Source organism: Piliocolobus tephrosceles, chromosome 7 (assembly GCF_002776525.5).
Source record: "Piliocolobus tephrosceles isolate RC106 chromosome 7, ASM277652v3, whole genome shotgun sequence".
NCBI lineage: Eukaryota > Metazoa > Chordata > Mammalia > Primates > Cercopithecidae > Piliocolobus > Piliocolobus tephrosceles.
In genome coordinates, this window is record NC_045440.1 from 126,915,987 (window position 1) to 126,940,696 (window position 24,710).

At 43.8% G+C, this 24,710-nt stretch overlaps 1 protein-coding gene and 1 pseudogene across 1 annotated transcript in view; one reads left to right on the plus strand and one right to left on the minus strand.

Annotated features, from left to right (window-relative positions):
* ATAD2 (ATPase family AAA domain containing 2) overlaps positions 1 to 18,345 on the minus strand; it is a 78,148-nt gene extending 59,803 nt beyond the window's left edge. Inside the window, exons 1-2 of the mRNA XM_023224399.1 lie at positions 18,067 to 18,345; positions 4,032 to 4,180 (exon numbers count right to left, since the gene is read on the minus strand). Of these exons, the coding sequence (XP_023080167.1) occupies positions 4,032 to 4,180; positions 18,067 to 18,237 (320 nt within the window). The 5' untranslated portion in view covers positions 18,238 to 18,345. The remainder of the gene's footprint in view (positions 1 to 4,031; positions 4,181 to 18,066) is intronic.
* Positions 18,346 to 23,194: 4,849 nt separating this feature from the next.
* LOC111549862 lies at positions 23,195 to 24,710 on the plus strand (annotated as a pseudogene).

Genomic DNA, 24,710 nt, shown 5'->3' on the forward strand with positions numbered 1-24,710 from the left:
TTGTACAGGAAATCTGTACCGTGGACGTGGTGGCACATCCCAGCTACTTGGTTGGCTGGGGTAGGAGAATCGCTTGGACCCAGGAGGCGGAGGTTGCAGTGAGCCGAGATCATGCCATTGCACTCCAGCCTGGGCGACAAGAGCAAAACTCTGTCTAAAAAAAAAAAAAAAAAAGCTGGGCATGGTGGCACATGACTGTAATCCCAGCTACTCAGGAGGCTGAGTTAGGAAAATGGCTTAAACCTGGGAGGTAGAGGTTGCAGTGAGCCAAGACTCCACTCCAGTCTGGTCGACAGCGCGAGACTCCATCTCAAAAAAAAATACACACACACACACACACACACACACCATGGAATTGTACACTTTAGAATTGTGAATTTTATGGTGTATAAATTATATCTCAATAAAGCTGTTATTAAGAAATTAATATGGCCAGGCACAGTGGCTAGTGCCTGTAATCCCAGCACTTTGGGAGGCTGAGGCAGGGTGGATTGCTTGAGTCCAAAAAAGTTCAAGACAAGCCTGGGTAACATGGTGAGACTCCATCTCTACAAAAAATTTAAAAATGAGGCAGGGTGTGGTGGCTCACGCCTGTAATCCCAGCCCTTTGGGAGGCCAAGGCAGGCAGATCACTTGAGATCAGGAGTTCTACACCAGCCTGGCCAACATGGTGAAATCCTATCACTCCTAAAAATACAAAAATTAGCTGGGTATGGTAGGGCATGCCTGTAATCTCAGCTACTCAGAGGGTGAGGCAGAAGAATCACTTGAAGCCAGGGGGCTAAGGTTGCAGTGAGCCAAGATTGTGCCACTGCACTCTAGCCTGGGCAAAAAGAATGAGACTCTGTCTCCAAAAAAAAAAAAAGAGCCAGGTGTGGTGGTGTAAACTTGTAGTCCCAGCTACTTGGTAGGCTGAGGTGGGAGGACCACTGGTTCACTTGAGCCTGGGGGGTTGAGGCTACGGTGAGCCATGATCGTGCCACTACACTCCAGCCTGGGTGACAGAGCAAGGTAATAGTTTCACAAAGAAAAAAATAATTAATAAAAAAGATAGAAATTCTATATTTTAGAAGTAATCTAATTAAAAATACCAAGTCATTCCTCTTTAAATCCAGATCGAAAGCATTTATTTTATTATACTCCCTTAAAACCTTTCTAACATAAAGCCAAGCACAATGTTTTATAAACTTGAATAATGTACAGATCCTTCCAAAAGTAAAAACAGGACTTCCAACATTAATTTTTTTGTATGACTATGTAAACCAAACTAAATAGAAGTTCATCTATAAGTTTTATACAAATAAAACTATAAAACCATAAAAAAATTAATGTAATAAGGGGTTTTGCTAAAATGAAATAACCATTTGGTGTATGAATGTGGTATTGACTGCTATCAGTTTCTCTTGAGTTTGGCATGTTGTGTATCATACTTGCTATATACTGCTGGTACCATGATGAGGCAACTCATCCACTTCTCTTTATTGGAAGTGTGCCAAACATTTATTTAAATAGTATGTCATGCTATCACATCACATTGCCTTTCATACAGAAGCAGATGATCATTTATGTATTCAAGTCTGATTCTGTTCTTATCTCATTAATCTAAGATAACTAATGTAGTACTACTTGATGCCAATTCAACTGTAAACACAAATGTATGGCATCAAATTTTATGGCAATTCTCTATAAGGTAACAATTTAGGGGGCCTAAAATGTTTATTTTTTTCTTCAGATCGTGAAAAACAATTTTAAGTTCTCAGAGGCAGTTAATGGACCACTACCTTACCCCAGAAGAATAAACCTTAAGACTTCAAATTTCAGAAATACCGGGCTAGTTTATATTGTACTTCATCGTTGTACATTTCCCCCATTTTAACATCTCTGAAATTGGAATGCGTCTTATTGATGGCAACTGTGTTTTTTTTTTTAGTGTCCCATAAACATTGTCATATGCTTTAACTGCTGATTTCATAAAATACAGTATAAAACACTCCCTAAATAATGGATGAAATAAGATGCAAATTAAAAAATATGTATTAAAAGAATGATGAAATAGCTGAGAAAAAAATCAAAAACTCAAAAGGGCATAACCTCGCTTATCTAGAAAATATGGCATACAAAATAAAAGAATCAAAATTCCAGGCTGGCATGGTGGCTCACGCCTGTAATCCCAGCACTTTGGGAGGCTGAGGTGGGTGGATCACCTGAGGTCAGGAGTTCGAGACCAGCCTGGCCAACATGGCGAAACCCCATCTCTACTAAAAATACAAAAATTAGCTGGGCACGGTGGTGTGTGCCTATAATCCCAGTTACTAGGTGGGCTGAGGCAGAAGGATCGCTTGAACCTGGGAGGCGGAGGTTGCAGTAAACTGAGATCATGCCACCGCATTCCAGCATGGGCAACAGAGCAAGACTCTGTCTCAAAAAAAAAAAAAAAAAAAAATCAAAATTCCATTTAAGAGCAGGAGGATTTCAGTCTTCTAAGTCATTACAAATTGTTTATTTATAAGAAGTAATCTAAGAACGATTCTTTCTTTGTTTTTGGAAACAGGGTCTCACTCTCAGTGGTGTGATTATAGCTCACTGCAGCCTTGAACTCCCCAGCTCAAGTGATCCTCCTGCCTCAGCCTCCACAGTAGCTGGGACTACAGGTGTGTGCCACCATGCCCAGATAATTGTTTTATTTTTTGTAGAGATAGGGTCTCGTTATGTTGCCCAGGCTGGTATCAAACTCTGCCTTGGCCTCCCAAAGTGCTAAGATTACAGGTGTGAGCCATGGTGCCCAGCCAAAACAATTATTTCATCAAACAAACTTTACTCTTAACTGGGGCTTTTTGCCCTGAACCAAAGATATTCCAGTTTCATGAATTTAGCCAAACTACCTGATCCATTAAAATTGATTTCTTGAGTTTAAAATGGATTTCATGCCACCTCATTAGACTAAAAACAAAACCAAAAAACCGTATGTAGAGACTGCTTTAGAAATTACACCAACACATAGAAATTCATAAATGACTCAGAATTGATAAAAAAAAATACTTTATAGCAAGCAATCAGAAACAGAACTACGATTATGAATGAAGGCTTTGTACAGACCATTAAGTGGAGCCATAAATCACGAGCTAAGTTATAGCCACAAAAGGTCTCTTTAGATACTCAAATACCTGAGAACTGATCCTACATCAGCCAACCTTGTTAGCTGTACTCATACATATCACAAGTATCATATTTGAATAATAAAAGTACGAATGTGTACATATTAAATTTTTTTTTTTTGAGATGGAATCTCACTTTGTTGCCCAGGCTAAAGTACAGTGGCACGATCTCAGCTCACTGCAACCTCTGCCCCCTGGGTTCAAGCGATTCTTCTGCCTCAGCCTCCTGAGTAGCTGGCACCTCAGGTGTGTGCCACCATGCCCAGTTAATTTTTTTTTTTTTAAGTAGAGATGGGGTTTCACCATATTGGCCTGGCTGGTCTCAAACTCCTGACTTCGTGATCCGCCTGCCTCGGTCTCCCAAAGCTGGGATTAGAGGTGTGAACCACTGTGTCCGGCCACATATTAATTTTTTTTTTTTTTGAGACTGAGTTTCACTCTTGTTGCCCAGGCTGGAATGCAATGGCATGATCTCAGCTCACTGCAACCTCTGCCTCCTGGGTTCAAGTGATTCTCCCGCCTCAGCCTCTCGAGTAGCTGGGATTACAGGCATGCGCCACCAGTTAATTTTGTATTTTTAGGAGAGATGGGGTTTCTCAATGTTGGTCAGGCTGGTCTCGAACTCCTGATCTCAGGTGATTCGTCCGCCTCGGCCTCCCAAAGTGCTGGGATTACAGGCGTGAGCCACAGCACCCGGTCACATATTAATTTTTTATTTAGTAATACTCACTTGTGATCATTTATTTTCAAATAAACTACATGTTATAGCCCTGGAACCTTGATGACCAGTCAAAAATACAGTTCAAAAATTAAATGCAAATCCTAAATTACTGCTTTAAAACTATTTTGAATTAGTGTTCAACCATCTTGTATTACCTTGTAAAATGCCTGCCATTAGCAAGTTGCTCCGTTACTTCCACTTTCTTCTCAAAACTAGAATCTGAAGAATTCTGTGCATCTTTTCTCAAAGATCTTAAGGCACGTGTCTGGTGGTAGGTTCCAACTTCCTTAACTGACGACCCATCCTTTAAGAAAAATTAAGAAAGCCATCTAAGTTTTTCTTTACGAAACTCCCAATTTAAATTCCTCCAAAGAGTATTCTTTGATTACAAGTTAGTAACAGCTGCTTTTTGTATAGAATCATTTTGCATCTCCCCAAGAAACTACAAGTTAGTATCTAGAATAACTATTTCATGATAAACAAGTATCAGCAATGTCTATGAAGCAGCTAATATAAGATTTACTGGTTTATAGTTCATAACCACTTTATAAAAAGTAGTCTTGACAGTAAAGTTTTCCACCACTGACAAAAAGTTGTAATAGTTTATTATAGTAGGTACTCATTTATTTTAAGGCTATAGAAGTTAGAAAGACCTAAGAAAGATACAGACTCAACAAAATACTGCCACCTAATCACCAGCAGCAACCTCAAAATAACTGGTCCATCAGATTTATAATTTTGGCTTGAACAATGAAAAAGAGTTATTACTATATATTTTGCCCAGTTTAACCCAGATAATGCAACAGCTGAATTAAAAAACTGTTTAGGGGCTGGGCACGGTGGCTCATGCCTGTAATCCCAGCATTTTGGGAGGTTGAGGCGGGCGGATCACGAGGTCAAGAGATAGAGACCATTTTGGCTAACACGGTGAAACCCCATCTGTACAAAAAATACAAAAATTAGCTCGGTGTGGCAGCGCACGCCTGTAGTGCCAGCTACTTGGGAGGCTGAGGCAGGAGAATTGCTGGAACCTGGGAGGCAGAGGTTGCAGTGAGCTGAGATCACGCCACTGCACTGCAGCCTCGTGATAGAGTGAAACTCCAGCGAAACAAAATCACAAAAAAAAAAAAGAAAAGAAAGAAAGAAAAAAAAATTGAATGACTAAAGAAAGGCAACAAATACCTTCCCTTATTAGGTGGTTTTCAATTCTCTGCTTTCAATAAAATTGAAAGGAGACCTAATAAAGCTAAAAGAACATTAAAAATCATTTTTGGCAAGTGATTTTTGATGCATAACAAAAAAAAAAAAACTGAGTGGCACTGCTAAGCATAACTCCTTTCATTACTGTCTACTTATTTATATGAACAATACTTACATTTATAAAAACAATGGAAATGATACACAAAAACACAGTCTTGATTTTTTGTTTGTTTTGCTTTAGGAGCTTTTAATGCTTAGACTGAAGAAGATCACAGGGTAGGTTTTTCGTAGTCATTGATCCATCTCTGACAAGGCAAGAATTTTCCCTTCACCCTGGTCACAGGTAGAAGTCCAGATTCTCTCCTAGCAATGTCTTCAGAATAGAGGGGCTACCTTTGCAGTGCAGTGCCTCCCCAACCCAGAGGCAAGAAAGCAAGAGTATGTAATGAGCACCCATGTGCCAGGCCCATGCCAGGCATTTTCAAGAGAGCACTGTCTTTAGCAATAACTGCGATACATCCACAGATACAGGAACTAATTGGATGGGTAAGGGAACTTCAACCATGTGAGAGCTAATAAAATCTTACTTTTCTTGCTCACAAAATTGGAATGATACAGAGATTAGTGAAATAATTTTAAAAATCTTACTTTCTATGTTTTATCATTTCAAATCCAAGTAGATAATATGTTCTTGTTGTTTTGATTGACAGAGCATTAATTCTAACAACTCCACCCACAAATGTTTTATTTCTTGGCACTCAGAAGCCCTTTAAGGCTCAGAAATTTTTCTTAAACTGATTTCAGGTCCTATTCAGGTGTCGTCTACAACCTGCATAACCAGTACTTTGTACAACTTGCTTATACTTTATTTGCATATAAAAGTTTTTAAAGAAATATGTAGTATTTTTATTTAGGTACCTCCAAACTTGAATTCACCTGTGTAAAACATTTTTAAAGGATACAATTCTCTTTTGAGTACCATTACAGCTAAACAGATGTTTTCACTGGTTCTATTTTTCCATTGTTATTGATAAGCATGCTTACACTGACTGTCTTACATATAGTTGGCATTTCAAATAAACGGCTTGTATGGAAAAAAATTTCACATCAACATAAAATGCAGCGGGTTAAGTCGACTGAAAATGCAAATTAAAAGAGAGAAAAAACGAATGAAGGTAAACTTTGTCTGCTAAGAGTTTGTTCATGTTCTTATTTTTAAATGTTCCACAACATATCAACTAACCGGTTTTTAGAATGCAGTGGATACAAGTAAAGTCTGACATAATAGTTTTATTCTTTTTAATATCAACATCAAAAGATGACAGAAATTACATCCTTTGAAAGAAATAAAAGAGGGGGAAGTTGAGATGATAACTTAAAACTGTATGAGAGAATAAAGAACTAAAAACCAATTTAGGAACTCTTAGGAGAAAACAGCATTGGATTTGGCAATGATTTCTTAGATGACACCAAAAGCACAGACAACAAAATAAAAGTATGTTAAGTTAGACCTCATCAAAATGAGCACCCTTTATGCACAGAGAACACTATCAATGGAGTGAAAAGGCAACCTACAGAATAGGAAAAAAATTGCAAATCATATACTGATAAGGTATACAGGGTTTTATATATATACACACACACACACACACACACACATACATATATATATATGTCTCCAGAATATTTAAAGAACTCCTTTGCAAAACAAGCAAACAAAAAGTAAGCAAAAGATGTGACTAGAGACTTCTCCAAAGATAAACAAATAGCCAATAAACACATGAAAAGATGCTCAACATCACTAGTCATTAGAGAAACGCAAATCAAAACCACATTGAGATAACACTTCACACACATTAGGATGGCTATTCACACACACAAAAAAAGGAGAAAGTAACAATTGCTGGTGAGGATGCAGAGAAACTGCAATCCTTGTGTGTTGCTGGTGATAATGTAAAATAGTAAGGCAATTCCTTAAAAAGTTAAACACAGAATTTCTATATGATCCAGCAATTCCACTTTTGGGTATATAGCCAAAGAAGCAAATGCAGGGACTTGCACAAATATTTGTACATTCATGTTCACAGTCATAGCAGCATTATTTACAATTCCCAAAAGGGGAAGCAACCCAAGTGTCCACTGACAGATGAACAGACCAACGAAACGTGGTCCATACAACGGAGTATCATTCCTTTTTTTAAAAAAAGTAAATTTTAACACATGCTATAATATGGATGAACTCTGAAGATACATTAAATGAAATAAGCAGGTCATAAAAGACAAGGCTGGGTGCGGTGGCTCATGCCTGTAATCCCAGTACTTTGGGAGACCAAGGCGGGTGGTTCACGAGGTTAGGAGATCGAGACCATCCTTGCTGACACAGTGAAACTCCGTCTCTACTAAAAACACAAAAAATTAGCCGGGCGAGGTGGCGGGCGCCTGTGGTCCCAGCTACGCGGGAGGCTGAGGCAGGAGAATGGTGTGAACCCGAGAGGCGGAGGTTGCAGTGAGCAGAGATCGCACCACTGCACTCCAGCCTGGGTGACAGAGCGAGACTCCGTCTCAAAAAAAAAGACAAATATGATTAGTCTAGGAATATGAGATTCACAGAACAGTCACATTCAGAGACAGAAAGAATAGGGTTATCAGGGACTAGAAGGAGACAGGAACTGGGAGTACAGAGTTTCAATACTCTGAATGGGTACAGAGTTTCAGTTCTGGAAGATGAAAAAGTTCTGGAGCTGGATGGTGCTGACGGTTGCAGAACAATGTGAATGTACTTAATGAACAATATGCTTAAAAATGGTTAAAACAGTCAATTTTATGTTATGTATATTTTGGTACATTAAAAAAGAAAATAAATGCTACCACATTCCTGAGGATAAAAAAAGATTTTGTTTCCTTACAAAACAAGAAAAGGGGTGGGCGGGGATAATACTAGGAAAAAACATTTCCTAAGAAACCTGGAAGACAATCTTGTAAGTGATATAAGAGAATCTTTGATTTGCATAGTGAATGCCTCATCATTCTCTCCAAATAAGCACTAGGCAGCAAGAAAGACTCAACAATGTGGGAGAAAAAAAAATGTTTTGGGGGAGTCCCCTATATAGAGTATACATTAAAAAAATTTTTAAATGTATCTTTCAAAAACAGTTCTAACAAAAGCAATATAAAAATAAAAGCAATACATGCCCATTATAACTGGAAAAATGAAAATGTCACCCTTAATTTCAGCCATCCACAGACAACCTCTTTTAATCTCTTGGTGCAAAAACCATTTTTTTTCCTGTGCAAACATATTTACATGATTTAAAAACTGAGATAATACTATATATGTTTTATAAGTTTTTTCTGGTAATATCAACATTTTTCATGTCATTAAATATTACTCTAAAAATTTAATGAATAGTATTTCAGCCATTACATGAATCTATTTAACAAATTGCTGAATCTATTATATTTAGGTTGCCTGCAATTTTTTCTGATGTTATAAACATCTCCAGATGAATTATCTTGCATATATCTTATTTCCTAAGGAAGACTAGCACAGGTATTAAATCGAAGTCATCTAATCTCCAAGAGGTAAGTTCAACACTGTTAACAGTAATTAACACTGGATGACAGAGATGGGGACTTTCACTTTCTATCTTTCACATTTTCACATGCACTACCAGAAAAAAATTCCTAAAAAGTAAAAAACAGAGAAGACAAACTTAATCTGAAATTTTAACCTAGAGATGTAGTATTCTCATCTATTCTTTGGCTAAAATCTACTTAAATATTGAGAGCACTGATAGTTCTTTAAAAGTGAAGTTTTAAGAGAGGAAATGTTAGTATTTTGTTAAATTTTAAGTCTCTCATGACCTTGTAGAATCAGTAAGTTAGCATAGAGAAAAAGCAGCAATAGAACGACAAAAAAAAGTTTTCATAGTGTAGACACAGTTGCAAAATAAAAATATTCCACGTTATTTTTCACAGAAGGCCAAGCTTACTCAAGCTTTAAATTCATTTTTTTAAAAGTATGTTTGGGGGTGCAGGGGGTCAGTTGTATGAGTCAATTCAAATATCAACAAATGAGCTTTAAATAGGATGTGCTCAACACAAATTTAGGGCTCCTTGAAAACTTAAACAGCAGTATATTCTAATACCCAATGATATACATGTTATAACACTATAGTTGTGATATCCTTCCTTAGCTTTGTCTTTAAACATGAGTTTAAATCACCTCACCATCTACTCTGTAAACTCCAATTTAGTTTCTGCCTCTACAGCTCTTTCAGTACATTCACAACTATCTCCCAATAGCTAAATCCAATAGCCTTTGCTCAACCTCACTGACTTCTACAGAACTGATCACTTCTTTATTTATTTTCGGAGATACAGTCTTGCTCCGTCACCCAGGTTGGAGTACAGTGGCACAATCATGGCTCACTGCAGCCTCAACTTCCTGAGCTCAAGAGATCCTCCTGCCTCCGCCTCCTCAGTAGCAGCTGGGGCTACAGGCATGTGCCACCACGCCTGGCTAATGATTATGTATTTTATTATTTTGAGACGATTCTTGCTCTGTCGCCCAGGCTGGGGTGCAGTGAGTGCAACGGCACAATCTCAGCTCACTGCAACCTCTGCCTCCTGGGTTCAAGCGATTCTCTCCCTCAGCCTTCTGAGTAGCTGGGACTACAGGCAGGCGCCACCACACCCAGCTAGTTTTTATAGAGACAGGGTTTCGCCACATTACCCAGGGTGGTCTTGAACTCCTGGGTTCAAGTTATCCACCTGCCTCGGCCTCCTAAACTGCTGGGATTACAGGTGTGAGCCACTGTGCTCAGTCAATTTTTATTTTTTATTTTAGAGGTGGGGGAGGGGTCTCACTATGTTGCTCAGGCTGGTCTCGAACTTCTGGCTTCAGGTGATCCTCCCACCTTGGCCTCCCAAAGTGCTGGAATTAGAAATGTGAGCCACTGTGCCTGGCCTCTACTTTTTTAAAATGCTTCGATCCCTTGGTTTACATAATACTCTTGGTTCCATGATTCAACTTCTCACCTTTAAAATATAGGCACTGCTTCAGACCTCCTTAATTCTTTTTGTGCTTTGCTGTTTTCTTTTTTTTTTGTTGAGACGGAGTCTCGTCCTGTCGCCCAGGCTGAAGTGCAGTGGAACGATCTCGGCTCACTGCAAGCTCTGCCTCCTGGGTTCATGCCATTCTCCTGCCTCAGCCTCCCAAACAGCTGGGATTACAGGTGCCCGCCACCACAACAGCTGGGATTACACCGCGCCGGGCCTGTGCTTTGCTGTTTTCTGTTCATCCTCAAAGATAACCAGTCCCAACCTCTTAGCAATTCTGGCATAAAACTCCCAATGGTCGGCTGGGCGCGGTGGCTAATGCCTGTAATCCCAGCACTTTGGGACGCCGAGGGGGGCGGATCATGAGGTCAGGAGATCGAGACCATCCTCTAACATGGTGAAAACTCAGTCTCTACTAAAAATAAAAAAAATTAGCCAGGCACGGTGGCAGGCGTCTGTAGTCTCAGCTACTCGGGAGGCTGAGGCGGGAGAATGGCATGAACCTGAGAGACGCAGCTTGCAGTGAGCCGAGATTGTATTACTGCTCCAGCCTGGGCAACACAGCTAGACTCCATCACCAAAAAAAAAAAAAAAAAAACCTCCCAATGGTCTACTGCTCACTTCTTTAGCTGGAAACAACACTGTCTTCCCTCCCTGTGTTCAACTCTCAGAGATCCTGCGCTGTATTTCTTGACATTTTTCTCCATTCCTACTAATATCACCTTCATTTAAACTCTAGTTTTCTCTATTTTGGTATATGTGGTAACAATGCATTAATTAAGAACCCAAACTCTAGAGATAGAGTGCCTAGGATTTGATTCTTGGCACATCACTTAGAGATGTGTAATCTTGTGCAGGTTACATAAGGTGTCTTAGTATCCATATACTAAGGATATCAATATACTAAGTATCCTTAGTATCTAGTCTCTATTTACTAAGGATCTAGTAATCTAGAATACTTAGTATATGGATACTAGATACTAAGAATCTTGTAATGAGGATAACAATAGTTTATAAACAGGAGAAATATATGTATCTATCAAGTACTATGCCTGGCACATAGCAACTGCTATGTAAGTGGTAGCTATTATCATTATAATCCTTTTATTTTTAAAGACAGAGTCTCGCTCTCTTGCCCAGGCTGGAGTGCAATGGTGCAACCTCGGCTCACTGTAACCTCCGCCTCCAGGGTTCAAGCAATTCTCCTGCCTCATCCTCCCACGTAGCTTGGATTACAGGTGTGCAACGCCATGCCCAGCTAATTTCTGTATTTTTAGTAGAGACGGGATTTCACCATGTTGGCCAGGCTGGTCTCGAACTCCTGATCTCAGGTGATCTGCCCACCTTGGCCTCCCAAACAAAGTGCTAGGATTACAGGTATGACCCACCACGCCCAGCCTAACATTATGATCTTTTAACTGGTCTTCCTTAACTCTAGATTTGTTAACTATAATCCGTCCTAAACACTGTCTCATCAGATCCCTCTTCTGGCTCTTCACTGTCTCCCAAACAAAGCTGTAACTTCTAAACCTAAAATCAAGGGCCCTGTCTTATGACTGAATACAGAACTGACATGTCACCCAACTCCAGGGAGCACCACTCACTGCCACACCCAAAAGCTATCTATGCCTTGTGATACTTCATTAAGCTGTATACTTTTCATTTTTCTGTATTGTGTTATGCTTTACGTTTTTAAAATCTCCTGTATGTTACACATATTCATGCTGACTTTTGAGTATCTTTCCAGACTTTCAAATAAACATACAATGTTTAAAACAGTACCTTCTACATACTGAAGAATGTTTTATTTTACCTAACACATGGAAAAATAAAAAGGTAGGTAAACAACCCAAAAGTAGGCCGGGTGCAGGGGCTCATGCCTGTAATCCCAGCACTTTGGGAGGCCGAGGCAGGCAGATCACCTGAGGTCAGGAATTTGACACCAGCCTGGCCAACATGGTGAAACCCTGTCCCTACTAAAACTACAAAAATTAGCTGTGTGTGGCGGCAGGCGCCTGTAATTGGGAGGTGCTTACAGCTACTCTGGAGGCTGAGGCAGGAGAATTGCCTGAATCCATGAGGCAGAGGTTGCAGTGAGTGGAGACTGCGCCATTGCATTCCAGCCTGGGCGACAAAAGCAAAACACAGTCTCAAAAGAAAAAAAAAAACCAAAAGTAAAGTATGATCATCATCTATTAACAAAAAACACCCTACTATCTATCCTTAAGTGACTCTTCAACATGAGAAACAACCCTAAATTTACAGAAACCAAAAAACCTTAGACCTTAGAAAACAAAGAAAGTACAAAAATAGACAATGGCTAATCTGATTCTGGAAGAAAAAGAAACTACAGAAAAGATATCCAAAGTCATAAAGCTGGTAGGATGAAAATAAAAGTTAAAAAAAAAAAAACCACAAAAAACAAACTTAGAACACTACCACCACAATATTCAGGGAACCTATACAAGTCAGGAAAAAACAAAAACACAAATCCATAAGCCCAGCTGAATGAGATTATACTCAAAATGTAAAAACAGAATGTTGTTAATAAATAGGTGACTATAGGTAACTTCAGAACTTGAAAATAATGTCAGCCTGATCAGAGGTAATGAAAGGAGAAGTTTTGAAAAGAAAGGTCAGCCTGAGATTAGGAAAAATTCAAGTTAATGAATTAATATGAATAAATGTAACCACCCATAAAAGTAACCTAGTCTAAGAAATGCTCTGTCAATAAATATATGGCTGAGGAAACTAAGAAATATCCAAATATAATCAGGGTGATCAGGGAATGAAGTCTCTGAAATGCATGGTTGATGTAAAACAGCAAGGTGAAATCCAACCAAATGTACTGAATGTAAAGTCCCCAAATCAGAAAATATTCCAATTACAGAGACATGTTTCATTTTTGGTACTGATGGGCTTGTCAGTATGAATGTATTACCCCTAAAGACCACTGATTTATTTTAACCCACTCCCATGCGAAGTAACACTGAGATTATAATTTGGTGTACACAGACACCTTGATGTATAAAAGGAAGGAGTAGTTTGTCTCAAAAAGGTATAATGCCTCCTGGGAACTGTGGTGGGGGTTGGGGGGAATCCTTTCTACCCTACAACATCCAGCAGAGTGCATTCTAATTGCTCAACCACCATATACCACAAATATGGGATTTATGGCAAAAAGTCTCTGTATATTGCTGTTAGGTCTCCTCTGCTAGACTTCCATCTCTTTAGAGTAAGAACAATCAACAACAAATATTTAATATACACTCACTTCCTGCTTGGTTCTGTTCTAGGTGCTGGGATAACATTGCCAAACAAAAAGTCAAAATCCAAGTCCACGTGCAGTTACATTCTGATTCCGGAAGAAAAATATTTAAAAATACAAAAGTATAGATTATGTTGAAAGGTGGTAAGTGCTAGGAGAATATAAAGCAGAATAAAGACGCATGTCAGGTGAGTGGTTTGTAATTTTAAATATGGTGCTTATGGTAAGCATCATTGCAAAGGTGAAATTTTAGCAAAGACTTGAGGTAGACAGACTCCTAAATTTGAATCATAGTCACACAGCTTACTATAAGGTGAATTTGGGCAAGTTATTTAAGTCTCTGTGCATCGGTTTTCTCATATAAAAAAAAAAATCTTATCTACCACGTAAGGTTATAAGGACTGAGTTATTTATTTGTACAATTTCTGGACCACATTAAAATACTATAACTCCTGAGGTTTTGTTTTTTGGTTTAAAATAACATTAAAAAAAAAAAAAAGGGGCCGGGCGCGGTGGCTCAAGCCTGTAATCCCAGCTCTTTGGGAGGCCGAGACGGGCGGATCACGAGGTCAGGAGATCGAGACCATCCTGGCTAACACGGTGAAACCCCGTCTCTACTAAAAAATACAAAAAACTAGCCGGGCGAGGTGGTGGGCGCCTGTAGTCCCAGCTACTCGGGAGGCTGAGGCAGGAGAATGGCGTAAACCTGGGAGGCGGAGCTTGCAGTGAGCTGAGATCCGGCCACTGCACTCCAGCCTGGGGAACAGAGCGAGACTCCGTCTCAAAAAAAAAAAAAACAAGGTTAAAAGAATTGGTCATGCAGATATCCAAGGGAAGAGTACTTCCAGGAGAGGTATACCAAATGGAAAGGCCCTGGTATTAAAGGAGTAGCTATGCCTGTGTGGCTGCAAGAGTGGGTTTTGTAAAGAGGTAGAAAAAGATGTCATTATAAAGGAGGCAGCGATGCTTAGGGCTGCTCCCAAACTTACAGACTTTCACTTAAATAGGGAGTCTCAAGAGGGTTTTGAGTGATCAACTGTTTTGACTTTTAATTTAAAAGATTCACTGCATTTGCTGGGCGCAGTGGCTCACGCCTGTAATCCCAGCACTTTGGGAGGCCAAGGTGGGCGGATCATTAGGTCAGGAGATTGAGACTACCTTGGCCAGCACGGTGAAACCCCGTCTCGACTAAAAATACAAAAAATTAGCCGGGTGTGTTGGCGGGCCCCTGTAGTCCCAGCTACTCAGGAGGCCGAAGCAGAAGAATGGCGTGAACCCGGGAGGTGGAGCTTACCTCCACCTCGGGAGCCAAGATCTCACCACTGCACTCCAGCCTGGGAGACACAGTGAGACTCTGTCTCAAAAAAAATAAAAAATAAAAAAGATTCACTGCATTACGAACTGACTATTGGTGGGGAATGGTGGTTCATATCTTTAATCCCAGCAATTTGGGAAGCTGAAACTGGAGGATTGCTTGAGCCCAGGAGTTCGAGACCAGCCTGAGCAATACAGTGAGACTCCATCGCTACAAAAAAACTTAAAAATGAGCTGGGTGTGGTGGCGTGCACCTGTAGTTCCAGCTACTTAGGAGGCTGAGGTGGGAGGATCACTTGATCCTGGGAGGTTGACGCTGCAGTAAGCCGTGATGGTGCCACTGCACTCTAACCTGGGTGACACAGTAAGACTCTGTCTCAAAAACAAATAAATACATAAAGAGAACTGATTGTTGAGGGAAGGCGGGGGCATAATATATACATCAAACAGTAGAAAACAGGAAGGAGGCCAATCAAGAATTACAATAATCCAGGAAAGATAGCCAGGTGTGGTGGCTCACACCTGTAATCCCAGCACTTCAGGAGGTTGAGGTGGGCTGATCACCTAAGACCAGGAGTTTGAGACCAGACTGGCCAACATGGTGAAACGCCATCTCTACTAAAAACACAAAAATTAGCTGGGCGTGGTGGTGTGCGCTGTAATCCCAGCTACTTGGGAGGCTGAGGCAGGAGAATCACTTGAACCCGGGAGGCGGAAATTGCCGCAAGCTGAGATCATGCCACTGCACTCCAGCCTGGGTGACAGAGCAAGATTCTGTCTCAAAATAATAATAATAAATAAGTAAATAATCCAGGAAAGAGATTATGTCTTGAACCAGCATGGCAACACTGGAGGACATATAAAGTGGTCAGACTTAGAATATATTTTGAAAGTAGAGCCAACAGAATTTGCTAATGCACTGGATGTGAGGAGTCAACAATAACCTAAGGTTTTTTTCCCCGAGGAACTGAAAAAAACGGGAGTGGCCATTAACTAAAACTGACGATGGTCTTAATAACTGACAACGACTGAGTCCTAACTATATGCTAACTGTTCAATTACTCTCCTTACATGCATGATCACATTTAATCCTCACTACCAATGTGGTGGGTATCACCCCAATTAACAAGTGTAGAAACCTGCTGATTATTGGTAAACCTGAGAAGCAGAAACTGAAATTCCTAAGTGACAGTTTTCTTTTTCTTGAGATGGAGTCTCGCTCTGTCCCCCAGGCTGGAGTGCAGTGGCGCGACCTCGGTTCACTGCAACCGCCTCCTCCTGGGTTCACCCCATTCTCCTGCCTCAGCCTCCCGAGTAGCTGGGGCTACAGGGGCCCGCCACCATGCCCAGCTAATTTTTGTATTTTTAGTAGAGACGGGGTTTCACCGTGTTAGCCAGTATGGTCTCAACCTCCTGACCTCACGATCTGCCCACCTCAGCGTCCAAAAGTGCTGGGACTACAGGCATAAGCCACCGCGCCTGGACAACTGTTTTCTTAAGAAGCTGTATATCTGGCCAGGCAGGGTGGCTCACATCTGTAATCCCAGCATTTGGGGAGGCTGAGGCGAGTGGACTACCTGAGGTCAGGAGTTCGAGACCAGCCTGGCCAACATAGAGAAACCCTATCTCTACTAAAAATATAAAAATTAGCCCGGCGTGAAGGAATAAGTCTGTAATCCCAGCTACTTGGGAGGCTGAGGCAGGAGAACTGCTTGAACCCAGGAGGGTAGAGGTTGCAGTGAGCTGAGATCGCACTAGTGAACTCCAGCCTGGATGAGAGAGCGAGACTCTATCTCCAAGAAAAAAAAAAAAAGTCTATGTATTTAACCAGTATTCAATACATCAGTATGTATCATTATGTTCATAGGATCTAGTGTTATCCCGGACATAAATAATCAATCAGTATTGAAATAGCTTTTCTGAACACAGGTTAATAAGTCCAGTAACCAATTTCAGTGCGGAAGTGTTTGGCCTCTCCAGGTCTCTGCCAATTCCTGGCACATGATTGAGAAACAAATCCTGACTCAGGAAATTACTTGTCTTTTCAATTCAGAATCACAATTTCGGAGATGGAAGGGACTATAGTTTTTAACCCACTCCCCGCAGCAGAGTAGCAACCAGAATGGGATGCCCAGAAAAGATACCGGCAACTAATTTTATACAGTTATCTAAATACAAGATCTTAATAGGAGACTTAATACAAGACCCTGAAATCGTCTGCTGAACTGAAGAGGATTACATTGTCACTTCCACCAGACACTTCCCCTGAGCCTCTCATTCTCACTCCCAAGTTCCCAACCCTCTCTCAGGTCCTATTTTTGCTACTCCATGCCTACCCTCACTCACTTCAACACCTTGAATCCAACTATATTACTTGCTGCTTTAACTAAATTTACTAGCGAGCTTCCTCGACTTCTTCAACCTTCTGTGAATGCTGAAACCCTTCCACCTAGGCCTCTTTCAGCAGCTGGGGTGGGGAGGTGGATGGGAGGAGAGTAACTCTGCTCAGCTTTAACTCTGGCCTGCAAAAACCTTCACCGTACTTCAGACCTAGAAGCAGCACTTCTTTCAAGAGGACCCTCCTCCCTTCCAAACTTCCCCTATAGACACTGTTTGTAACTGCAGCATGACGGAAGAGAAAGGGAACGATTTGGGAGGCTGGCAATCTGAGTTCCAATTTTAGATCTACCCCTCACTGTTTACCTTTTTGAGTCCGTTTCTTCATCTGTCAAAGAGATATCACAACTATGCATTCTCAAAGGGTTATGATGAGGCTTGGGGGGGGGGTACAGGAAATGTTGGTCCTCATCCCTCCACATTACGCAACCTGGTATTATTCACTGCGCTCTTATTACGGAACCCCTCTGGATCGTTAATGGAGGTCAGAGAACCTGAATTACAACCTGTCCGTCCCTGTGCTCCCTCCCACCCCCCAACGTTTATGGCGCAGACAGAAAGCAGTCAGAGGATGCGTGTTGCCTCCAGGTTGATGCAAACCTAGGGCAGGAGCCTGGGCGATCGATCGGCCAGGGAGGGGGATCTTGGGGGCGGCCGAACAGCTGCCGCTTGGCCCCAGACTGCACTCCGCTGTGGCAGGCTTCGATTTCCTCTTGCGTAAAAGTAGGTGGTGACCAAATGCTTAGTCCTCTCCCGGCCAGCCTCAGCTCTGCGACCCGACCCGCACCTCCGATCCCCAGAGCTTCCATTTTACTCGTCCTCGATCACACTTCTCCCCCGACAACTGTCACCCCGACCGGCGCCGCCCACCCCCAGGCCCCTCCGGGCGCCGGGCTGCGGGCAGTCCCCACGGGAACCGCCCAGGGAGCCTGCCTCAGGCCGGTACTCACGCCCGCTTTGGCTGTGGTCGCCACGGGCTGCTTCTGCGCCGCGCCAGCCGAGCGGAGCCGCCTCCGGCCGATCTGCTCCAGACTGAGGAACTCATTGGACAGGTCCAAGGAGTCCGTGGCCGAAGCGGCGGAGTGGTTGTGCAGCTCCAAGCTGCTGCGGAGAACCACCATCTTCTCTCCCTAATGGCCTCGGTGTGCGCGACTGCAGAGGGCTCCAGCTCCAGGCGGCCGCAGCTCTGGCTCTTCCGCGCTCCGAATTCTGGCGCCACAAGCTCCGCGCCAGCGGCCGCAGCGCGCGCGCCCAAGATCCCTCCGCCGCCTGTCCCGCCCACGCCGCCACCATAGAACAGCAGGCTCGAAACTCTCCTCCCATTTGTAGAGCGAAGGAGGCCGGGCCAACATGGAGAGGAACACAGGCCGACAGTATAGAGGACCTGAGCAGATAGTCGGCGGACAACGCTGACTTCTTTTTCTTCACATAGTTCCGGCTCGCTGAGCCCGGCGGAAGGAGACGGCGAGAGCGGTGCGCAGCCCGTTTGGAATTTTGGCGCGGGGACGGAGGCAGGGGGAAGGGAGGCCTCCGCGCGCCCTGATTGGCTGGCGGGGCCCGGCGTCTCCTCCCCACCCCTGTTGACACCTGCTTGCTGCTTCCCGCCATCCAGGATTCAAATGCAAAATGCCCACTCCTTGAAAGGAGGTAAATAAAGCACTTGGCCTTTGACAGGTTTTGACTTTGAGACTTAAGAGTTTTTTTTTTTTTTTTTTAATTGAGGGCTTAACGAAAACAAGTTAACTACCAAAAAGAAAGAAAACACAAGGAGCTAAAAGCAAGTCAGCAGAGTGCCATCGTTTAGTTAAGGACGCGGGTTCTGCACTCATCTTTGCCATTGAACATCCCACGTAGAAGATCTCGAACAAATTATTCACCTCTCCAGGTTCTAATTTCCTCACAGGCTGAGGCAGGAGAATTGCTTGAAGCCAGGAGGCACAGGTTGCAGCCAGCCGAGATCGTGCCACTGCACTCCAGCCTGGGCAACAGAGCAAGACTCTGTCTCAAAAAAAAAAAACAAAAACAAAAAAAAAAAACAAAAAAAAACCAAGAAACTGTCTCAAAAAAGAGAGCAGGACTCCCAGTTAAATGTGATTCTGATATACAACAAATACTTTTTAGATGTATTTCAGAATGTATATATACTCGGAAAGTAACTCCGATTATAATACCTAAGGCCCTAAAATACTATTGTTATACCTTGGAGCCATGCTTGCACATCATAAGTGCTCAATAAGCGTTTGCTATTATCATAGAATACAGAAGATGGCTCCTCTAAGATGGCAGTTACTTGACTACTTTGAAATAGATAACGTGGGCCGGGCGCGGTGGCTCAAGCCTGTAATCCTAGCACTTTGGGAGGCCGAGACGGGCGGATCACGAGGTCAGGAGATCGAGACCATCCTGGCTAACACGGTGAAACCCCGTCTCTACTAAAATACAAAAAATTAGCCGGGCGTGTTGGCGGGCGCCTGTAGTCCCAGCTACTCGGGAGGCTGAGGCAGGAGAATGGCGTGAACCCGGGAGGCAGAGCTTGCAGTGGCCTGAGATCAGCCCACTGCACTCCACCCGGGGGGACAAGGGGAACCCCGGCTCCAAAAAAAAAAAAAAAAAAAAAAAAAAAGAAATAGATAACGCGCTGAATGATCAGAATGTCCGAGGGATCCTAGTGAAATACATGAAAGCTGTTTATTGATTTGGATAACTGCAGTTCATTAATTTAATATTTGTTAAATACATATTGAGACTCTATTATGTACCAGGCATTATTCTAAGCAGTGGGGATGCAGCAGTGAATAAAAAGAACAAAAATGACCTAATGAAACTTAAACTCTAGTGGAAGGAGAAAGACAATAAACTAAATGTAAAAGTTTTAAAGTGGCAAGCATTACAGAGAAATATAAAGTAGGGAAGGGGGAGGGAAGAGTGCAATTTAAAATAGGGTGATTAGGGAAGGTCTAGCTGAGAAGTCTGACAAAGGCCTAAAGGTTAGATGGTTCTGGGAGAAGAGAGAAGCGGAAAGCAGGAAGGGGAGAGCGGCAAGGCCAATGAGAACAGAGCCACTGGGAGCAAAGCCTACGGGACTCTGGGTCTTAGTTTGAAACTTTTGAGGGCTTTTATTATAGCCCCCAAATTCCCATTCAAAACCCTGAGATGAAAAGACATCTCAGGGTTTTGAACAGAGGTTTGACTTATTCCAACTTTAAAAATAATCTGTGTGGCTGCTTAATGAAGAATGCAATGTCTGGGGACATATAAAAAGTATTCGTGGTTTATCTGAACTTTGCATTTAACTGGGAGTCCTGCTTTTTTTTGAGACAGGTTCTTGTTTTTTTTTTTTTTTCCAGACAGAGTCTTGCTCTGTTGCCCAGGCTGGAGTGCAGTGGCATGATCTCAGTTCACTGCAACCTCTGCCTCCCGGGTTCAAGTGATTCTCCTGCCTCAGCCTCCAAAGTAGCTGGTATTACAGGCGTGCACCACCATGCCCAGCTAATTTTTGTAGTTTTAGTAGAGACGGGATCTTGCCATGTTGGCCAGGCTGGTCTTGAACTACTGACCTCAGGTGATCCACCTGTCTTGGCCTCCCAAAGTGCTAGGATTACAGGCGCGAGCCTCTGTCCCCAGGAAGACAGATTATTGTTCTGTCACTCAAGCTGGAGTGCAGTGGCGCAGCCACGGTTCACTGCAGCCTTGACCTCCAGGGCTCAAGCAATCTTCCCACCTCAGCCTCCCTAGTAGCTGGGACCACATCACACGTGGCTAATATGTTTTTAGAGACGGTCTCACTCTGTTGCCCAGGCTGGTCTCAAACTCCTGGTCTCAAGCAATCCTCCCACCACAGCCTCCGAAAGCCTGGGATTACAGGTGTGAGCCACTATGCCCAAACAAAATTTTTCTGATTTTTCTTGCATGAATATGTTTCACTTTTACAATAGAAAAAACTTTAAAATAATTGTTTAACCAACAAGTGAAAAAGGAAGGAAAAATATTTAAAGTAGCACAGTTTAAAAAATTAAAAAGTTGCAGAGTTTACTATTACTTGGTTTTAAAATACTATATATGGCTGGGCATGGTGGCTCACGCCTGTAATCCCAGCACCTTGGGAGGCCGAGGCGGGCAGATCACAACGTCAAGAGATTGAGACCATCTTGGTCAACATGGTGAAACCCCGTCTCTACTAAAAATACAAAAAATTGGCTGGGCGTGGTGGCACACACCTGTAGCCCCAGTTACTCGGGAGGCCGAGGCAGGAGGATTGCTTGAACCTGGGAGGCAGAGGTTGCAGTGAGCTGAGATGGCGCCACTGTACTCCAGCCTGGCGACAGAGCGAGACTCTGTCAAAACAACAACAACAACAACAACAAAAAACACAAGACTATATACTGTATATACCATCTCATTTGATTTGTTTATTCAGGAAATTCTAATTGAGCCCCCATCTTATTCTAAGCATAGTTAGAGGTGCAAGGAGTAAAGCAGTGAACAACATAAACAGAAACCCTAGCTTCATGGAGCTTACATTCTAAGAGGTACTCAGTGAATAAACAAATAAATAAACAAGGTAAGTTCATTATAGCAAGTGGTACAAAGAAAATGAAACAGGGTCATGTGACAGAGAGTGGTTGAAAGAAGAGGAGAGAAACATATAGTGGACTTGAAAGGTCAATCTGAGGCCAGGCAGGGTGGCTCACGCCTGTAATCCCAGCACTTTGGGAGGCCAAGGTGGTATCACCTGAGATTGGGATTTCTGGCCAGGCGCGGTGGCTCAAGCCTGTAATCCCAGCACTTTGGGAGGCCGAGACGGGCGGATCACGAGGTCAGGAGATCGAGACCATCCTGGCTAACAGGGTGAAACCCCGTCTCTACTAAAAACATACACAAAAACTAGCCAGGCGAGGTGGCGGGTGCCTGTAGTCCCAGCTACTCCGGAGGCTGAGGCAGGAGAATGGCGTAAACCCGGGAGACGGAGCTTGCAGTGAGCTGAGATCACGCCACTGCACTCCAGCCTGCGTGACAGAGCGAGACTCCATCTCAAAAAAAGTAGAAACAAAAAAATAAAGAGATTGGGATTTCTAGACCAGCCTGGCCAACCTGGAGAAACCCCGTCTCTACCAAAAATACAAAATTAGCCAGGCGTGGTGGCAGGCGCCTGTAATCCCAGCTGCTCAGGAGGCTGAGGCATAAGAATCTCTTTAACCCGGGAGGCGGAGGTTGTGGTGAGCTGAGATCGCGTCACTGCACTCCAGTTTGGGCAACAAGAACGAAACTCCATCTCAAAAAGAAGGAAGGAAGCAGGGAGGGAGGGAAGGAGGGAGGGAGGGAGGGAAGGAAGGAAGGAAGGAAGGAAGGAAGGAAGGAAGGAAGGAAGGAAGGGAGGGTCTGAGGTCAGGCATGTGTCACACCTGTAATCCCAGCATTTTGGGAGAGCGAAGCAGGCAGATTGCTTGAGGTCACGAGTTCAAGACTAGCCTGGCCAACATGGCAAAACCTTGTCTCTACTACAAATACAAAAATTAGCCAGGCTTGGTGGCACACGCTTGTAATCCCAGTTACTAGGGAGGCTGAGGCAGGAGAACTGCTTGAACCAGCGAGGCAGAGGTTGCAGTGAGCCGAGATCATGGCACTGCACTCCAGCCTTTGCGACAGAGTGGGACTCCGCCTCAAAAATACATAAATAAAAAAGAAAGGTCAGTCTGAGGAGGTGACATTTTAGATGACACATAAAACATGAGAAGGAATCAGCCCTTCAAAAAATTGGCAGAGTTTTCCAGGGAGTGGGAAGAACAAGTACAAAGGCCCTGAGGTAGGAAGTCCAAAATAGTTGAAAATGCTTCCAGAACTTCAAAGATAGAATTCCCCACGGAGCTTATTAAACACACTACACAAAGCCAGGTGTGGTGGTGCGGGCCTGTAGTACCAGCTACTTGGGAGGCTGAAGTGGGAGGATCGCTTGAGCCCAGCAGTTACAAACCAGTCAGAGGAACATAAAATAAAAATCTCAAAAAATAAAAATAGTCCATCCCTGGCCCGCGCCAGCGGGCTGATGGCCTTATGTTGGGTCACGGGGTCTCCGGCAGCATGGCGGACTACCTGATGAGCGGAGGCACCGGCTATGTCCCCAAGGACGGGCTCACCGCGCAGCAGCTCTTCACCAGCGCCCAGGGCCTCACCTAGGAGTTCCTGATTCTCCCAGGATTCAGACTTCCTAGCTGATGAGGCAGACCTGACCTCAGCCCTCACCCGGAAGATCACGCTGAAGACACCGCTGACCTCTTCCCCCATGGACACTGTGACAGAGGCCAACATGGCCATCGCAATGGCTCTGATGGGAGGTATTGGTTTCATTCACCACAACTGCACCCCAGAGTTCCAGGCCAACGAGGTGCGGAAGGTCAAGTTTGAACAGGGCTTCACCACGGGCCCCGTGGTGCTGAGACCCTCGCACACTGTGGGTGATGTGCTGGAGGCCAAGATGCGGCATGGCTTCTCTGGCATCCCCATCACTAAGACAGGCACCACGGGCAGCAAGCTGGTGGGCACTGTCACCTCCTGAGACATTGACTTTCTTGCTGAGAAGGACCACACCACCCTCCTCAGTGAGGTGATGATGCCAAGGATCAAGCAGGTGGTGGCTCCAGCAAGAGTGATATTGAAACAGGCAAATGAGATCCTGCAGCATAGCAAGAAAGGGAAGCTGCCTATCGTCAATGATCACGATGAGCTGGTGGCCATCATTGCCTGCACTGACCTGAAGAAGAACCGAGACTACCCTGTGGCCTCCCAGGATTCCCATTGGCAGCTGCTCTGCGGGGCAGCTGTGGGCACCTGTGAGGATGACAAATACTGCCTGGACCTGCTCACCCAGGCGGGCATCAACGTCATAGTCTTGGACTCGTCCCAAGGGGACTCATTGTATCAGATTGCCATGGTGCATTACATCAAACAGAAGTACCCCATCTCCAGGTGATTGGGGGGAACGTGGTGACAGCAGCCCAGGCCAAGAACCTGACTGACGCTGGTGTGGACAGGCTGCGCATGGGCATGGGCCATGACTCCCTCTGCATCACCCAGGAAGTGATGGCCTGAGGTTGGCCCCAGGGCACTGTTGTGTACCAGGTGGCTGAGCCCAGCGCTTTGGTGTGCTCATCGTAGCCGATGGTGGCATCCTGACCATGGGGCACGTCAACGCGCTGGTCCTTGGTGCCTCCACAGGGATGATGGGCTAACTGCTGGCTGCCACCTTGGAGGCCCCCCGTGAGTACTTCTTCTCAGACGGGGTGCGGCTCAAGAAATACTGGGGCACAGGCTCCCTGGATGCCATGGAGAAGAGCAGCAGCAGCCAGAAACGATACTTCAGCGAGGGGGATAAGGTGAAGATCACACAGGGTGTCTTGGGCTCCACCAGGACAAAGGGTCCATTCAGAAGTTCGTGCCCTACCTCACGGCGGGTATCCAGCATGGCTGCCATGATATCAGGGCCCGCAACCTGTCTGTCCTTCGGTCCATGATGTACTCAGGAGAGCTCAAGTTTGAGAAGCGTGTGATCAAGGGTGGCGTCCATGGCCTGCACTCTTAGGAGAAGCGGCTGTACTGA